Source organism: Elaeis guineensis, chromosome 3, assembly GCF_000442705.2.
Source record: "Elaeis guineensis isolate ETL-2024a chromosome 3, EG11, whole genome shotgun sequence".
Classification (NCBI taxonomy): domain Eukaryota; kingdom Viridiplantae; phylum Streptophyta; class Magnoliopsida; order Arecales; family Arecaceae; genus Elaeis; species Elaeis guineensis.
Genome location: NC_025995.2, coordinates 127,557,160 through 127,573,210, shown reverse-complemented (window position 1 = coordinate 127,573,210; position 16,051 = coordinate 127,557,160). Strand labels below are relative to the sequence as shown.

Sequence of the window (16,051 nt, the reverse complement as noted above, 5' to 3'; positions counted from 1 at the left end):
CTTGCAGTAGAAGCTCGGAGTCCGGCCCTTGTAGGAGTTCGGATGAGGTCTACCTGCAACAGGAGTTCAGGGCGAAAGTCCGACTCCCGTAGGAGCTCGGATGAGGTCTACCTTCAGTCGGAGTTCGGAGATGAAGTCCGGCCCCCGTAGGAGCTCGGACAAAGTCTACCTGTTCGGGGAAGAAGTCCGGCTCCCGTAGGAGCCCGGATGAAGTCTATCTGCAGTCGGAGTTCGGGGAAGAAGTCCGACTCCCATAGGAGCTCGGATGAAGTCTACCTGTAGTCGGAGTTCGGGGAAGAAGTCCGGCTCCCGTAGGAGCCTGGACGAAGGCTACCTGCAGCCGGAGTTCGGGGAAGAAGTCCGACTCCCATAGGAGCCTGGACGAAGTCTAGAAGGTGGTCGACCATCGTAAAAACTTGGATGGAGTCCATCCATCGCAGAGAATTCGGTCAACACTGGTGGAGGTTTATCCGTCGGCAGAACTCGGAAACGTTGCGGAGGCTCAGCCATCGGAGAGGTTCGGAAAGATGTCGCCAAAGGTCGGATGTTGGTAGAATCCCTTGAGGGTCACTCTTGACACGAACTTCGGTTGGAGAGTATTTTATACCCAACACATATAATGAAGAGATAGGGGGATATGGAACAACCTTGCATCAGCTCGACAGAAGAGTAAAAAAAATCTGAAGGCAATCCATTGATCAAGATGGCAAAAGAAGGACCTTGGACACAAGCCATGATCCAGCTAATCCATCTTCAGTGAAAGCCGAAGTCCGCCAGGGCCCACTCCAGGAAGCTCCAACTCACACAATCATAGGTCTGTTCTATATCAAGCTTGATTGCCATGAGACTTCATCGAGGGGTAGCCCGATGAAGATTATGCATAAACTCCTAGATGATGAGCATATTATCAAATATACTGCATCCACTGACAAACAGCCCCTGCTCAAGACAAATCAGACAAGAAAGAATGGGCTTCATTTTATACACCATTAATTTAGCACAGATCTTATATAGAGTAGTACATAAGTTGATCGGTCTATAGTAGCCAGGCTCCACTGCATCCTGTCTCTTCGAGATCAAGGCAATAAAAATTTGCTTCCACACCCTGGGCATCTAACCAATGGCAAAAAACTCCTGCACAGCCGTAGCGACCTTAAACCATATCTCCTATAGAAGAGAGGAGGAAAGCCATCAGGACCTGGAGCCTTGTCCTCAAGCATCATCCAAAAGGCTCTTCGCACCTCATCCGTGGATACATCCTCCACCAGACCCGTATTCTCTTCCTCTGTGACAACCTCAACTGGAAGGGGTGGAGCAGTCTAGGCCCCTCCTAGTGGCATCGACCAGTGGGATCTGAAGAACTGGACAACCTCCTACCTAATCTCCTCGTCAGCCATCAGCCACTGCTCCGCCGCATCTCTGAGTGCTCTGATCTGGTTCTGGTGTCACCTTATGATAGTAGACTGGTGGAAAAATGTTGTATCCCGATCTCTCTCTTTAATCCTCCCAATCTCTCTCTAATCCAAAGAATCTTCTACTGCCGCAAGAAAGAGTGATGGATGGAGAGTAAACTCCGAAGGTCAACCAGGTCCACCTCCACAAGCCCACCCTCATGGTCCTCCCGCTTCTAAAGCTTTGAGATAGAGGCCTCAACTGTCTCAAGCCTCATCAAGATGTCACCCACCTTAGTCCTATTCCACATCAGCAAGCGCCTCCTCATCAACTCCAGTCTTCTACTCATCCAATACCTGGCATTGCCCCGAATTGGCAATCTCCAAACTTCCTTGATAATCTCTCAGGATTTGGGGTAAGAGAGCCAAGACTTCTCAAATCAAAACATATTCCGATAATGAGAAGAAGTGCCAGTGACCAGCATCAAGAGACAGTGGTCTGAGACAATCCTCAAGAGGTGGTGCACACGATAGGTAGGATAATGCTGGATTCAACTATTCGTGGGAAATATCCTGTTAATCCTTTCCCACACTCTAGCTACACCCAGACAATTGTTGAACCAGCTAAACTATGGCCCCACAAAGCCAAGAACCATGAGGTTAGTGGACTGGATAAATCCCCTAAACTCTTTAAAGCTCATATCTTCTGTGAAGGACCTAGCTCCACTTTTATTCTTTGGGCCAACAATATAGTTGAAGTCATCAGCCACAACAGTCAGGATCCCTTGATCGATCAGGCTAACTACCTCATGCCAAAGAACCCTCCTCTCACTGTACTCAGTACTGGCATATACTGCATTGTGTACAGAGGATTCGCAGATGAAGCTCGGGGGTAATACGAAGTTCCCTTGTTCGTACTGCCGGACAAAAGCCAAGTGAACCCATTCATTTCAGTAATAACCACAATGACTTGTTGAGTATAATGGTAGAACACATCCACAGAGACAATTCCAGTCCGCCAAATAATAATGATACCCTCCGACAAACCCTGTCTCAACAACATAGAAATCCCAGCTGGCAGGAAACCAACGTCTAGCACAATCCAAGCTGGGTCCAGACAATCTAGTCTCCATCAAAATATACAAATATGGGTTGTGCTGTTGCATGAGTCTTTTAAAGGTGGAGCGAAAAGATAGCTTTTCCGCTCCCTGAACATTCCACAAGAGAAACTTCATGGCTGTGTATGGTGGGTTGAACACGAAGCCAATATCGACCCATCCAGAGCATCACCAAGATCACCCAACTCCCCACACCCCTTATTGTTGCTTGTCGGATAACCCATGGCCCTTAAGGCATCTTTAAGTTGGCCCACGGTTCCCTCGTGGCCCACACGGGAGCTATCTCCCGACTCTCCAACTCCATCTGCTGTAGACGATCACTCCGATGCCGGTGCCGGCAAGGAGGAGATGGTGATAGCTGTCAGTGACCCTATCTCTCCGACCCCACCATCCCACATCCCATTTTCAGCCTTAGCTATCTGCCCGTAGGCCGTTGGAGAGCCACTCTTGCGAGACGGGTCTGAATTTAGTAAATCCAGATGCAACTTGGAAAATAAAGCATATTTAATTTTAGATCTTGATCAGGCATTATAGGTATTTCAAAATAGGTTAACTTGATGCAAAGTGGGTTGGGTTAGATCGGGTCATGGAGCAATCAACTCATTTGCATTCTTGCTTGATGCATTATTAGTTAGTTATCAAAGAAATAATAAGTTACAATGCTCATTGAATAATTTGATAGTCTTGGACACATGAGAAGATTGGCTGTCCCGCCCTATTCTTGCAAAAAATGAGACTGCGATGGGGTGGGGCATAGAAATCTATCCATGTGAGAAAGAAAAAGATATGAAAAAGAAAAAAAAAGAAAAAAAAAAATAGAAAAAAAAAAAAAAGTAAAAATAGAAAGAAAAAAAAGAATAAGAAAGAAGGGAGATGAAACAAAAATGAAAGATAAAAAAAAATAAAAGAAAGATGAGAAAGAAAGAAAAGAATCAAGAGGGGAAAGAAAAAGAAAAAGCAAAACAAGAATGGAAGGAAGGAGAGGAAATTAATTAATTAATTAATTAATTAAATTTTAAAAAAAAAAAAAAAAAAAAAAAAGACAGAGATGGAGCGGGAAAAAAAAAAGGAAAGGCATCGGCAGATATCTCGGTTGCCTCATTTGCCATATTTTGTCGGTTTCTATTTCTGGTGCAGTGCACGAAGGAGCAAAAGGACGAGTCTAGCGAGAGACAGAATATGCTTGCTCGTGGTCCATCAAACATTCAAACTTGCCCCTTAAATGTTTTTCGATAATGAGAGATGATTTTGTTATTGAATCAACTCCTGAGACGAGGCCTTGAATCCCAAAAAATAAAAAAAAAACAAAGGGCGCACAGCACGGTTAGTAATTGTTTTTTTCACTGATACCTGTAGTTTTCCAGGCTAATTAATTTCACTGGTTTGCAAGTACTGAGTCAGATTAATTTTGATGTTACATCATGAATAGCACACAGCAGCAAAGGAAACGAGAATTTTGTCGCTCTCCTGCTCGGATTATGGGGCAGATCCTAACAGCAGAGGTATGTGCATTCTTAAAAGTTCTATAATGCACTGGTTTCTGGACTGCTGTTTTGATGGTTTCCTTCTCAAAAGTTATCACATACTTGTAGATATGTGATGCAAATAGAACCACAACAATTCTGCTTCTTATCTTTCTTGGTGTTTCCTAGTAACATGCATTTTTTGTGGATAAATATCATTAAAAAATCGGTCGAATTTTTCATTCACTAATAAGAAAAATTTTCGGTTCCTCTTGGAAATTTTCATTTTTGCAAGCAACAAAATAAGCAATTAGTTGCAGACTTCAAAGCTCAAATTAATAAAATTGACGCAATGCTGCAAACTGCTATCAATTCATTAAACATAAAAGAAAAATCTGATCCATCTCTTTTACTTAGATAGAGGTATGAAACAAAAGCTACAAGCACTGCCTTCGGGTATATTCTATTTTTTGTATCAGTATTTTCTTTCTTTTCTTTGGACCTGAGTACAAGATTCGGTTGGGAAATTTTGTAAATTCCTTTTCGGAGCCTGTAATTCCTGTGAAGAGTAATCAAAAGAATGAGTGGCATATTGCACTACTCTGTCCTCTACTTTCTTGTCCCCTTCCTCTTCAGAGCAGCAACCCATTGTTCATCACTAAATTGGTTGTTGTGACAAATGACTCAACACCCTCCTATCTCATTATTTAAATAAATATATATATTTCTCCCAAGAAACGTTAGTAGCAGCACACATGATCGGAGCCCCAAGAATTCATTTTGATTCATGTGAAAAGAGGAGCATTTTAGCCCCCCTTCATTCACTCTGCAGGCTCTCCTCAGGATGAACCTGCAAGCAACAATGTGAATGCACGTCAGCCAACAAAAGCAAATACAAGGCAAAAATTCTCTCCAGCTATAACGGGGCTAATGATAAACTTCAGATGGTTCATCCATCAATTTAAATAAACAAGACGAACGAGTTTGAAAATAAACTTTTCGTTTTTTTCTTAGGGAAACCAACTCTGAAGAAATGCCCCTGTTCCACGAATCCTAAACGCAGCAGGTCACAGACTTCACCAAGGCATTAGAAAATAAGCATGGGTTTGGCCTTAAGGACGAAGATATGCTCCATCCTTGTCCAGAACGGTTTGTCATGTCTTTTCTTACCTAGACATCAAAGCTTTATATCGATTCCATCCTACATACTGTAAATTTAGATAAGAAAGTGGCCTAACATGGAATGTAAAAGGCAGTTGGCAGGCAGAAAACCTATATATGTCAAAGGAATTCATGACGAGAAATACTAACGCCACATTGGGCTTTGGACAGACCAGAGCTTCATTTTTTTTTTTTTTTGTTGGATGCAGTAATGTTACCTGAATGTTTCTGTCTTCTTTGAAGCTCAATCTTAGTTTAAATTCCCCTCTACTGGTGGTGAACTCGTCCAATATTTCAGCATCGCACACTTCATCATCGCCATCATCACTGCCCGATTGGGATGTCTCATATTCCTGCAGACAGGTCACGTTGTTATATAGGAAGCGCATGAATAAACCTTATATCCCTGTTGTTCTAAAGCGCCTAAGGATCTCACATTCTTAGAATAGTTCCATACCCTAATTGAAAGGCTGCAATGATGAGGAACTCCAGCAATTTCCTCATATTCGGCTGCGTCCAATTCCCAGAGATGAAGTGGATGAAAGAATTTGGGGAGGATATGCTGTCTGATGATAATCAGGAGGAAGAATGGCAATGGGAATAGAATTCCTGCTATAGGTATCCATGTCACCCCAAAACACAGAAGAAGATACACAAATTGGAATATTGTGAAGATAGCTATTTGTCTAAAGGGCACCGATTCCACAAAAGATGCATGGACACCTTCCAGAACCCTGCCAAAACATTATGGGATAACCAAGAAACACAGTTAGTATGATACCTTGCTGTTAATCAACTGAAGCTACATACTTGGAACAGGAAGGAAAAGTCAAGACCTTAATGGCGTCAAATATCATTTCAGAGGTCACTATGTGACCGATACTGGACTCAACAATATATTACATGGGCGAGAAAATATTGCTCAGAACTAGGCAATACAATTAGAACTGGTTTCCAGATTTCTCTTGCATATTTACTATTCATATCCTTTGAGAAAGAAAGGACTGCCTGCTGTATACATACTTTAGGTCCTAATATTTGGGATGCACCGTCCAAGATTCAAACACAGAACATATAGGGTAAATATTTACAATACCAAACAACACATGTAATGTGTGATATTGGGCAGAATTTATGGTATAATCTGCACTTGGGGCATGCCTTATGTTTTCAAGTTTTTTACTCGCACTTCCAGTTATTTAATCATCCAAGCTTATTTCACATAGGATTAGAAAGTGATTGCATCCGCAATTACAAGTCATCAATGTCTAATTGCAGTGTAGACCCATTATTGATCATTGTCCTAATTAAATAGAATTTTTCACCTATGCCTCTAAGTAAATTATCAAGGAAAAATGAAGCTAGATGAAGATAATAAACTACTCAAGTTTTATGCATCCATGCATCAGAAAGAACAGATTTATTTCCTGCAGAAAAGAACCGCTAAAATAGACGTACTTGTAACGCCGGCCAGGGGTAATGAACAGAAGTAGTATTCTTTCCCAGAACTGGTTCCCAGGAAGGCTATCAATGGCCATGTAAGCAAAATACCCCCAAAGAACTGATGTAGGTATCTTCTTGATGATGGGCATAGCTCCAAGACAGGCACCCACCAAAATGGACTGCAACAGATTGCTCAATCTTTGCTCGTTGACCCGGACTGGCAAGTGGGCATCTATATGCTTGTCTGGATCAAATCGACCTTTCAACTCTCCTTCACCAGTTTCATCTCTCATGACTGCATCCTTCAAATCCTTCAGCTCTTCTACTGAGATTGTCTGCAGGAAGCATGGTCTTAATAGAACAGCTTGGCAAATAGTGATGCAATGCAATGAATCATAGTCAAGCACAAAACGCAGTTCAGGTTTCATCAGAATAACTCCACAAACACTTAGTAGCCACAAAGCCTAAATTGATAACAAGATCACTACTTCTCCATTAGTGCTTGAATGCTTGCTATTGGGCCATCAACTAAATCAAGACTTGGGTTCCACAAAGAAGAAAAATAAAAACCAGACTCTCCAATGGAAAAGATGACAAAATAGACAAGGAAAAAATTATGGAGAAACACATGCACAGTGCTCTGTGAGGTTACACAAAAATATATATTTCTGTATGACACTAAGTTTACCAGTAATCTATATAAGTTTCTATAATATGCAATGAAATAACAAAGAGAAGTTGTGGAAATGTGTAATAGAATGAGTTATATTAGCTAAGTGACACATCTTGAACAGGATTGTGTTCAGACAACAGAAGAATAGGCCTAACAGCAGTCATACATTTAAGAGAACTATTGTCTCCACCATGAATCAGAAGCATACTTATGGCATCTGATAATTTTGGACAAAGGCATAGAACTATTGTCTCCACCAGGTATAAAGACAAGCTTACACATGTATAAGAACTTACAGTATGTCCTTTGTCCATTTCTATGAAAACCTCTTGCATTTTGCCATATATCTCCAAGTTGCTAGCTTGCAGCTTAATGCTCTCTTTTGCACTTTGAACCATCTTCTTGCGAATTAACTGAAAAGATAAAGTGCAAAACTGAGATGGATTATGGACCAAAACAGCAGGAGCCAGAGCTCCAGAACACTTCACTAACCTGCCTCTTGAGAACAGCAAGACTCTTGGTATGCATAGGTGACTGTGGAAGAACACCATTTGAAGGGGGAATTCCAAGCAAGCCACAAATCAAAACCTGAAATTATGAATTTAGATTACAAAAACCATCACATGTCTATTCATATGGATAAAGAAACCAAGCCAAATGGTCATATACCATGAATCCAAGGACCAAAATGTCATAATGGTAGGCAGAGGGGTTTTTAAGATTAAACTCCTTCTGCTGTGCCATCTGTGAAGCAACACTGTGGTCAAAAAAGTAGAGGCCTGCAACCATGAGAGAAGGTATTATGGCAGCAAATATGTAGACTGGAGGAACCGATAGCATATCCTGCATCATAACCAGCAAAAAACTCAGTAAGTTGAAGTTGTAAAATTAGTTAGCACAAAAGTTCCAAATGTAAGAAACAGTAGAGAGAGAGAGAGAGAGCGAGCAAATTAATGAAAGGATTAATGTTCCATGAAAAGAATAATGCAGTCACCAGATAAGTTCATTATCAAGGAATATACACACAGCCTGTTACTATAAAAAATGCACAACCACGGTACAGACCCATGCCTAGAGAGCAAGATGACTTTTCAGGGGGAGTACACTACGCAAATCTTCAAAATCCTTGCTACACATAAAAAAGTGTTTCAAAACTCAAAGTCCTATAGTACACAGACTATCATTGTAATTTACATTTTTTTCCATCGGGATATCAAACTTTGGTACTTGAAAACCTCTTCCCGTTCATTACTTTCTGTCAGAAGAATAAGTACAGTAATACTTGCTCCAACATCTATCTAGCTGCCTCTGTGGCCAACTATACAGTAACATTACATAGAGATTAATTCTCCTTTATAGAAGTTCTCTCTACATACACATGGATGGGAGGTTGTCATGTATTATATGTTCTTCCACAGCCATCTGATAAATTATTTTCTCATCTAGGTGCATCGGCAGAAATCTCTGATTTAACTGGAACTTGAAAACTCAAAAATGGCTGGACAAAGTAGCATTCCATTAACAGTTCGCTTAGTATATCGCCTCTACCATACCAACAATCTAATAAACCTGATATTGGTGTCTAATTATAGTTTCATTCTGATGGTGGAGCCCATTAGTGATCTCTACATTCAGACAGTATCTTAAGTTTGTCCTTAACATACAGTTCAACTCTAAAAACAGCAAAATCATACTACCAAATAATAACGTAAACTGTAAAACCATTTGAAGAACCAGAATTACTACTTTAATTGACAGAGCCAAGACACCTCATGACAAGGTAGCATAGCTAGAACTTTGTTACCTTAGCAACAGTCCAGTGGTGCAAGGAATTGGATTCCCAAGGAAGAGGACTAAAAAGCCTTCTTGGAACTCCCGAAGGCAATTTGCTTGGGACTGCAAATGACAATGCTGTCCAGACCACGACCATCAAGGGAACCCCATAGTCAGCAATGAAACTTCTAAACCACCCTGCATGAAATCCCCCAGTATTAATATAGAGAAAACCTTACGAGGAAATCAAGAAATCTAGATACTATACAAACCTGTGCCATATCTCCATCCCCTTGCCCTTCTGCTCTTCAATGCAGTGTACAGCAGGCCAATGGCAAATATAATCCCCAGCAGACCATTTGTATAAAGCCACTGAAACTGGTAAAGCGGTAGAGCTCCATCTTCACCTTCAGGTATATTAAATTCATTTACCATTCCCTGCGGGTTGAAGTTCAAACAAGTGTAATATGTAATATTAATGTCTTCACTGGGGGATGCGGATAACAAATCAAATTGTATGAAGATGCACCTTAATAGCTTCTTGAATAAAGAGAACCGTGATCAACATCCCAAAAAGTTCTCCTGCAACCCTTGTAAATCTAGTAATAACAGCAGAAGCATTAAAAATTGCTAGAAGAAATAGCATACAAGCAGTCCAGACGCAAACCCTGTGCAAAGCAAAGAAAACGAAATTAGATCAATTGGTTTCAGAGAAAAGGCAAGAAGAAACAAACAGAACAAGCTCCTGTCTGGAATGCAGTACCACGCTGCCCAAGCCAGATATAGATGCTCGCCTAGATCTTCCTGTCCTTTGGCAAATTTGTATAAGTATGTGTACATTATCACAGTGGGTTCTGCAACACCAACAATTAACAGGGGCTGCCCACCAACTATTGAATGTATGATGCCGCAGATAGCAGTTGAAGCCAAAGTTTCCACTGTGCTGAGTTTGCCATCTATAACAGGGTTAAATAGGTTAATTCTCAGAACTCTTGACATCATTCTAAAGCAACTGAAAGATGGAAGATTAAAGCTGACAGCTTAGTTACAGATATACTTTGAACAGGATAATTAATTTATCAACAGTAAGAAGAGCACCAACCAGTGTCACTACTTAGTTGCTCTCCAAATGCAATGACTGGAAGTGCAGAAGCAAAAAAGATATACATTGTTGGAGCCAATATCCTGACAAATGATAAAAGCAAGAAATATCAAGATCACAACCAAATTAATATTATCTATCTACTTCATGCAGAGAACAAGTCATGATCGTACTTGATGCCTGAATTAAATCCACTAATCCAGTCTTGCCTATAGCACAGTGCCCTTCCTTTGACATCCTCGGTGATCCCCCTGAAGGGAGCTCTAATGTGATCCATTCCTGATAATAAAGTCATACGAACATGAGGTGTGGCAGTGCAGGGGTCATATGAAAATTCAAAAGAAGCCTCGAAAAGCAAATGCTTAAAATAGGAGGCTTTTCACTGTCACAAAAACTTGCCATTTTCATTTCAAGCTTCTTGATCATGGTTGCATTTATAATGTTTTAAGAAAACAATATATATACATATATTAAGAAAGTACAGCGGCACAACAGTTGATGCATCCCTAATATGATTTCCACTAAGTGATTTTAGCTGCTGCAGTGGAAAAAGAAAACTATGAAGCTACCAAACAATAATGAATTTAAAACAGCCAGTAAATGAAAAATCCCTTCGCCTAATGATAAACGGCTGCAAAAATGCTGGGGTGACGACGGTGTTCTCTTAGACAGCAAAAACTGTTCGTCACGAAAAAAAGGAGGTGAGAGCAAGCAGGGTAAAATAATCTTGGAAATGAAAAGGCTATGGACAAAAAGAGATTGAAACTTATGAAATAACTAAATATCTGATTTTAAAAGATTAAAAAAAAAAAGACGCAGATGTAATTTTAATACTATGCAAAGAACTGGACCAAAAAAAACTTTGCTGTTGCAACCACGTTCTGCTACCGTGAAGCCGACAAAAGATTTCTTTAATTTTCAATTTTATAAAAAAATTATTTCTGGTACCAGGATATGGCTCCGCGTAGAATAGAATATTATTGTTTGGAGAATAAATTAAATCAGACACAGAATAAAAAAAAAACGTAACGCTACTGCTCGCACAGAGAGAGAGAGAGAGATGGGAACCATCATCAAGGAATAAAACAACAAAACCAATTCACACGGTACATAAACAAATCTATTTATAGATCTGAAACAGCAACCGTGAATCTGCTCCATCGAAGAACAGTGACAATAGATCCAGATAATACAAAAACTTCGGAGACACCACCAGAAAAACATTGGATACATTCAAGCAATCAGTACTGAGTTCATGAAATAAAATCCTCGGAAACAGAAATCAATCAGCTCCAGAGAACCGCAGTCAAAATCTCGTCAAACATAAAGTCATATATTTATTCAAAGCTCTTAATATTCAAAAATAATACAAGATTCTTGGTTCAAAAAAGAAAAAAGAAAAAAAAGGATCACAGAAAATTTCAAAGAAATAACCGGAAAACGTAGCGTCTCACCAAAGAGAATACCATCGTGCAGATTGAAGAACATAATCAATTTAACCGAGATACAGAATTTTTGCAAAAGAATAAAAGACATTATAAAAAAAGAAATCTAAAGACGATATTTTCAACAGCAGAGCACCCAGAAATCCATAAAACTTAACACGAAGAAAATAATCGATAGCAGAAATCCGATAAAAGAAATAGAAAATTCGAGAAGCCATTTGTAATCACAGAAAACACTATCAGTCATAATTTCTGCACAAGAAACATCGGTTCCCAGCTTCTTGATATCCCGGCAACTCGATTTGATATAAAAAATATATGATAACATAACATAAAGAATCGAAACAAGATTCACGGCATCAAGAACGAAACAAGAACAAAGTTTTTTTTTTGAAAAAAAAGAAAAATAATAAGAATAAGAAGAAAGATAAAAGAAAAAGATCTCTTATACCAGCCACGTCGTTGCTCCGAGAGGGAGGGGGAGAGAGGAGGAGGAGGAGCTCCAAGAAAAGCTCCTCGCCCCCTCAGAGAAGAATGCCGGCCAGAACCCTAGCAAACAGGGGAAGGATTCGCGTATTTAAAGCCGCTCCGTCCGTACGGACACCGGGGGCGTCGAGAGGAACCGTCGGGAAGCCCTCCGGAGGGCTCCAGAGAAGGCGGAGTTTTTTTAAAAGGGGAGGGAGGAGGTTGGCTCTAGTTTCCGCCGTCGCCTCGTGGTTCATAAAAACACCTACCCCACGATTGCTCTCTGGACACGTGTCCAGATCGGAGCAATCGGGACCGCTTGGTGATTCCCAGCCCCTCGCTGCGCTGTCCGCGGCGGGCTCTCCTGCATGCAGCATACATAAAGAGGATCCCATGTCCTTCTCATACACCGAAACCCCGTGTGGACCAACCCGTGTGATTCTTTTTCACTCAAAACTCGGTGCGGCAACCCAGCATCCGGTCCGTCCGCCAGAATTTTATTTTATTTATTTACAAAATGTTGTAATTTTGGCCCTGCGCTTTTTTGTCGTGTGGGGCCCACATTTATTCCTACAGGAGGGGTCTGTCTTCGCCAGCTGGGCCGCCGGTCCAAGTTCAAGTGTTCCACAATGGCAGTCAAAAGGAGGTGCGCCGTACAGCAACCATCTGATGGGCGGTAACACGACGATCCGACGGGCGGCGACCGCAGCGAATCATGGCCGCTGGTTTTGTGATGGTGCACCAGGAGACGCGTTTGATGAATGGGGCTCATGGATTATCGACACCGCCAGGTCGTGTGCGGTGCAGGCAATTCTGGGGCCGTGGGGGAGTTTCTACCCTTCCTTATGGATAAATGCGGCATTATAAATTACAAAGCATGGACTGGGCCGGGCGGGTCTCTGTTCATTCATGGACACGGCGACAGCTGTTCCGATTTCGGTACGCAAACGACGAGATCGGCGGACAGGGGTGCCCTGCGGAGCACCCTCGAAGGTCGGGGGCCGCGTGCGAGCCTGGCAGCCAACGGCGCGCGCGAGACTCCCGGGTCGGATACAAGCAATAAGAGCGGCCGGCCGAAACAGTCGGCAGACTACGAGAAATGGGGAATAATGAGTTCGACAATGACAATAATGATTTTAACATTTGTTACAGCAAATAATGACAAGTGGACAATAATGACGTTATTAATGTCATTAATAAAATATTAATGCATCTAACATGCATAAACAAATGAAAATAAAGTTACCATGTTCTAGGAACCTAGATTAATAACGTTATTAATAAAATTCTTTAATTTTTGATAATAAATAGATTTTTATTTAATACGAATCTTTATCAAAAATATTGTAAGATAATCTCTTAAAAATTTGGGTTAGCATGTAAAATGAACACGTCTAATTTCTATCATGATAGTTGGTTATAGATGGTGGAAAGCCTAAGTATGAGCGGCAATTATTCTAATTTTGATAAAAAATATTGATGATAGTTTATAACTTGTCATATAATTTTGGCAATATTCAAAGGTCATAATTGCAATCCATCCCTCTCTCAAGCATCCTCTTCCTCCTACTCTCTCATCTTTGCTCTCCTCTCTATGATCTCTTTCGATCGACGGCCTCTCCCCTATTTACCACCTCGAAGCACTCCTCCTCCCTCCTCCCAAACCCTCCTCCTCCTTGCCTCCTTCATCTATCAACAATCGCTATCTTGTCTCTTCAACCTAGTTGACGTCGTCCTCTTCCTCCTTCTCCTGCCCTTCAGGAGTCCATCTTACCAACTCTAGCTCCTTATGGATTCTGAGCACCATCTTCATTGCTGATTTTCGTTGTCCTCATAGACTGCTTTGAAATGATTGGTCCTGCACTGTACTCTCCATCATCAGCTCCAGTAATGAGGGAGATGATATGGTGGCCGACAGCAAGATTATCGATGATCAATAAGAATTTTGGAGGAAGAGGAGGGGTGTGGTGCTGTAAGGATAGCTAGATGATATTGATTTATCATAACTTTTCTATTATATCTATTGAAAACTAATGGCCAGAATAATTTTTTTTGAAAAAAAAATTATTGTATATTAATATAAAAATTAGTGATATTATTAATAATCATATTTACTTAATATATGCTGATATTGAAAAAAAATATTTTTCATTAGTATCGTACTATGTGCAAATGTCAAACAGATCATTAGTTTGTACTAATATCTTATTAGTTTTTCTTATATTTTTATGATCATAATGTCACTTAAAAATAAAAGAACAACTACTAATGATCTTGCTATATCATAATTTTAAATATTTTTGGATATAATACTTTTATATTTCTTATTGTATGTAAGTTGGATCATGATTTATTTTTTTATTATAATATATTATTTTACTATACCGATAGATGTACATATGCTATTATCTTTATATATTGCATTTCAAATATAGTTATAAAAAAAAGAAAAAACTATACCTTGTACATCGTTTGAGCGAGTGGAAGCTCAATTTTATTGCATTCTCCTCTTGTCATACGGACATTAATATTTAATAACATAATTTCATTTCTTCTCGCATTACACATTATCATGAAGAAGATGAAAACCATATAATAATTAAATGAATATGTTAATTAAAATCATATATTAATTAAGTATAGAATAAAGAATATATAGTAATTCTTAATTTATGATAAAAATATTATAACAATGACAAAAAAATATGCATAACAATTGAAATAAATAAATCTAACACTCTTAATTTATTTAATATAATATAACAATTATATATAATAAAAGAAAATATATATAATTAATATATTAAATTTATTAAAAATATATTTAATATCATATATAATGATTATATGTTTATAATTTTTTTTTAACTCAAATCAAATCAATCAACATATCTGTGGCTTTCAAGTTTAGCATAATCTATACTCTTAGTCTCTACACATACATAATATAACGAGCAAAAATTGCCACAAGTATTGTAATGGTGCCATGGTGATTTTAATAAACCAACATAATATTTCAAATATAATTTGTTGTACATTCATATTACTTTTAAAGAATAATTGAAGACAGATTAAGAAAAAAACATGGGTTCTGTACTACTTATTCAACTATTACAAAATGCAAAAGCGTTGCTGGTTGAGGAAAACACTGGCCAAAACTTATACATATAGTCCATGACATTCCAATCAACCTCGTCCCAAGATACGTATTAATAGTACAAATACAAGCAATGAATTTTCTACAATCTTTTACCTCTCTAAAACATTTATATTTTTTTCTTAAGCAAATTTATATGATTACTACAACTGCAAGAATGTTGACAATCACATATCTTCTTTGTTTTAAAACCTTACTAAATTGATCTTCTACATACGTATTGTTGGGTGTAAAATATCCACAGCCAAAATTCTCAGAAGAATCAACTCCGAGAGGACTCCGCCCGGACTCCCACGGGAGCCGGACTCCGCCCACGACTCCAACCTCAAGGGAGACTCCGCCCGGACTCCCACGGGAGCCGGGCTCCGTCGCCAACTTCGACTGCCGGTAAGATCCGTCCAGACTCCTACGGGAGCCGGACTTCGTACCTGACTTTAATTGCAGGGGACTCCGCCTGGACTCCTACGGGAGCCGGGCTCCGTCCGTGACTTCAACTCCGAGGGGACTCCGCCCGTACTCCCACGGGAGCCGGACTCCGCCCACGACTCCAACCTCAAGGGGGACTCCGCCCGGACTCCCACGGGAGCCGGGCTCCGTCGCCAACTTCGACTGTCGGTAAGATCCGTCCGGACTCCTACGGGAACCGGACTTCGCACCTGACTTTAATTGCAGGGGACTCCGCCCGGACTCCTACGGGAGCTGGGCTCCGCCCGTGACTTCAACTCCGAGGGGACTCCGCCCGGACTCCCACGGGAGCCGGACTCCGCCCACGACTCCAACCTCAAGGGGGACTCCGCCCGGACTCCCACGGGAGCCGGGCTCCGTCGCCAACTTCGACTGCCGGTAAGATCCGTCCAGAC

General features: G+C 40.4%; 1 protein-coding gene across 1 annotated transcript; it reads right to left on the bottom strand.

Moving 5' to 3' along the window:
• Positions 1–4,316: 4,316 nt before the first annotated feature.
• Positions 4,317–12,352, bottom strand: LOC105040206 (boron transporter 4). Its single transcript, XM_010916631.4, has 14 exons — positions 12,021–12,352; positions 10,298–10,403; positions 10,125–10,207; positions 9,786–9,978; positions 9,552–9,690; positions 9,295–9,460; positions 9,054–9,220; positions 7,919–8,092; positions 7,742–7,837; positions 7,546–7,662; positions 6,592–6,911; positions 5,591–5,867; positions 5,352–5,486; positions 4,317–4,822 (listed from the first exon to the last, which is right to left on the bottom strand). The coding sequence occupies exons 2-14, from the start codon at positions 10,399–10,401 to the stop codon at positions 4,790–4,792; spliced, it is 2,004 nt and encodes a 667-aa protein (XP_010914933.2). The 5' UTR covers positions 10,402–10,403; positions 12,021–12,352; the 3' UTR covers positions 4,317–4,789.
• Positions 12,353–16,051: the final 3,699 nt, after the last annotated feature.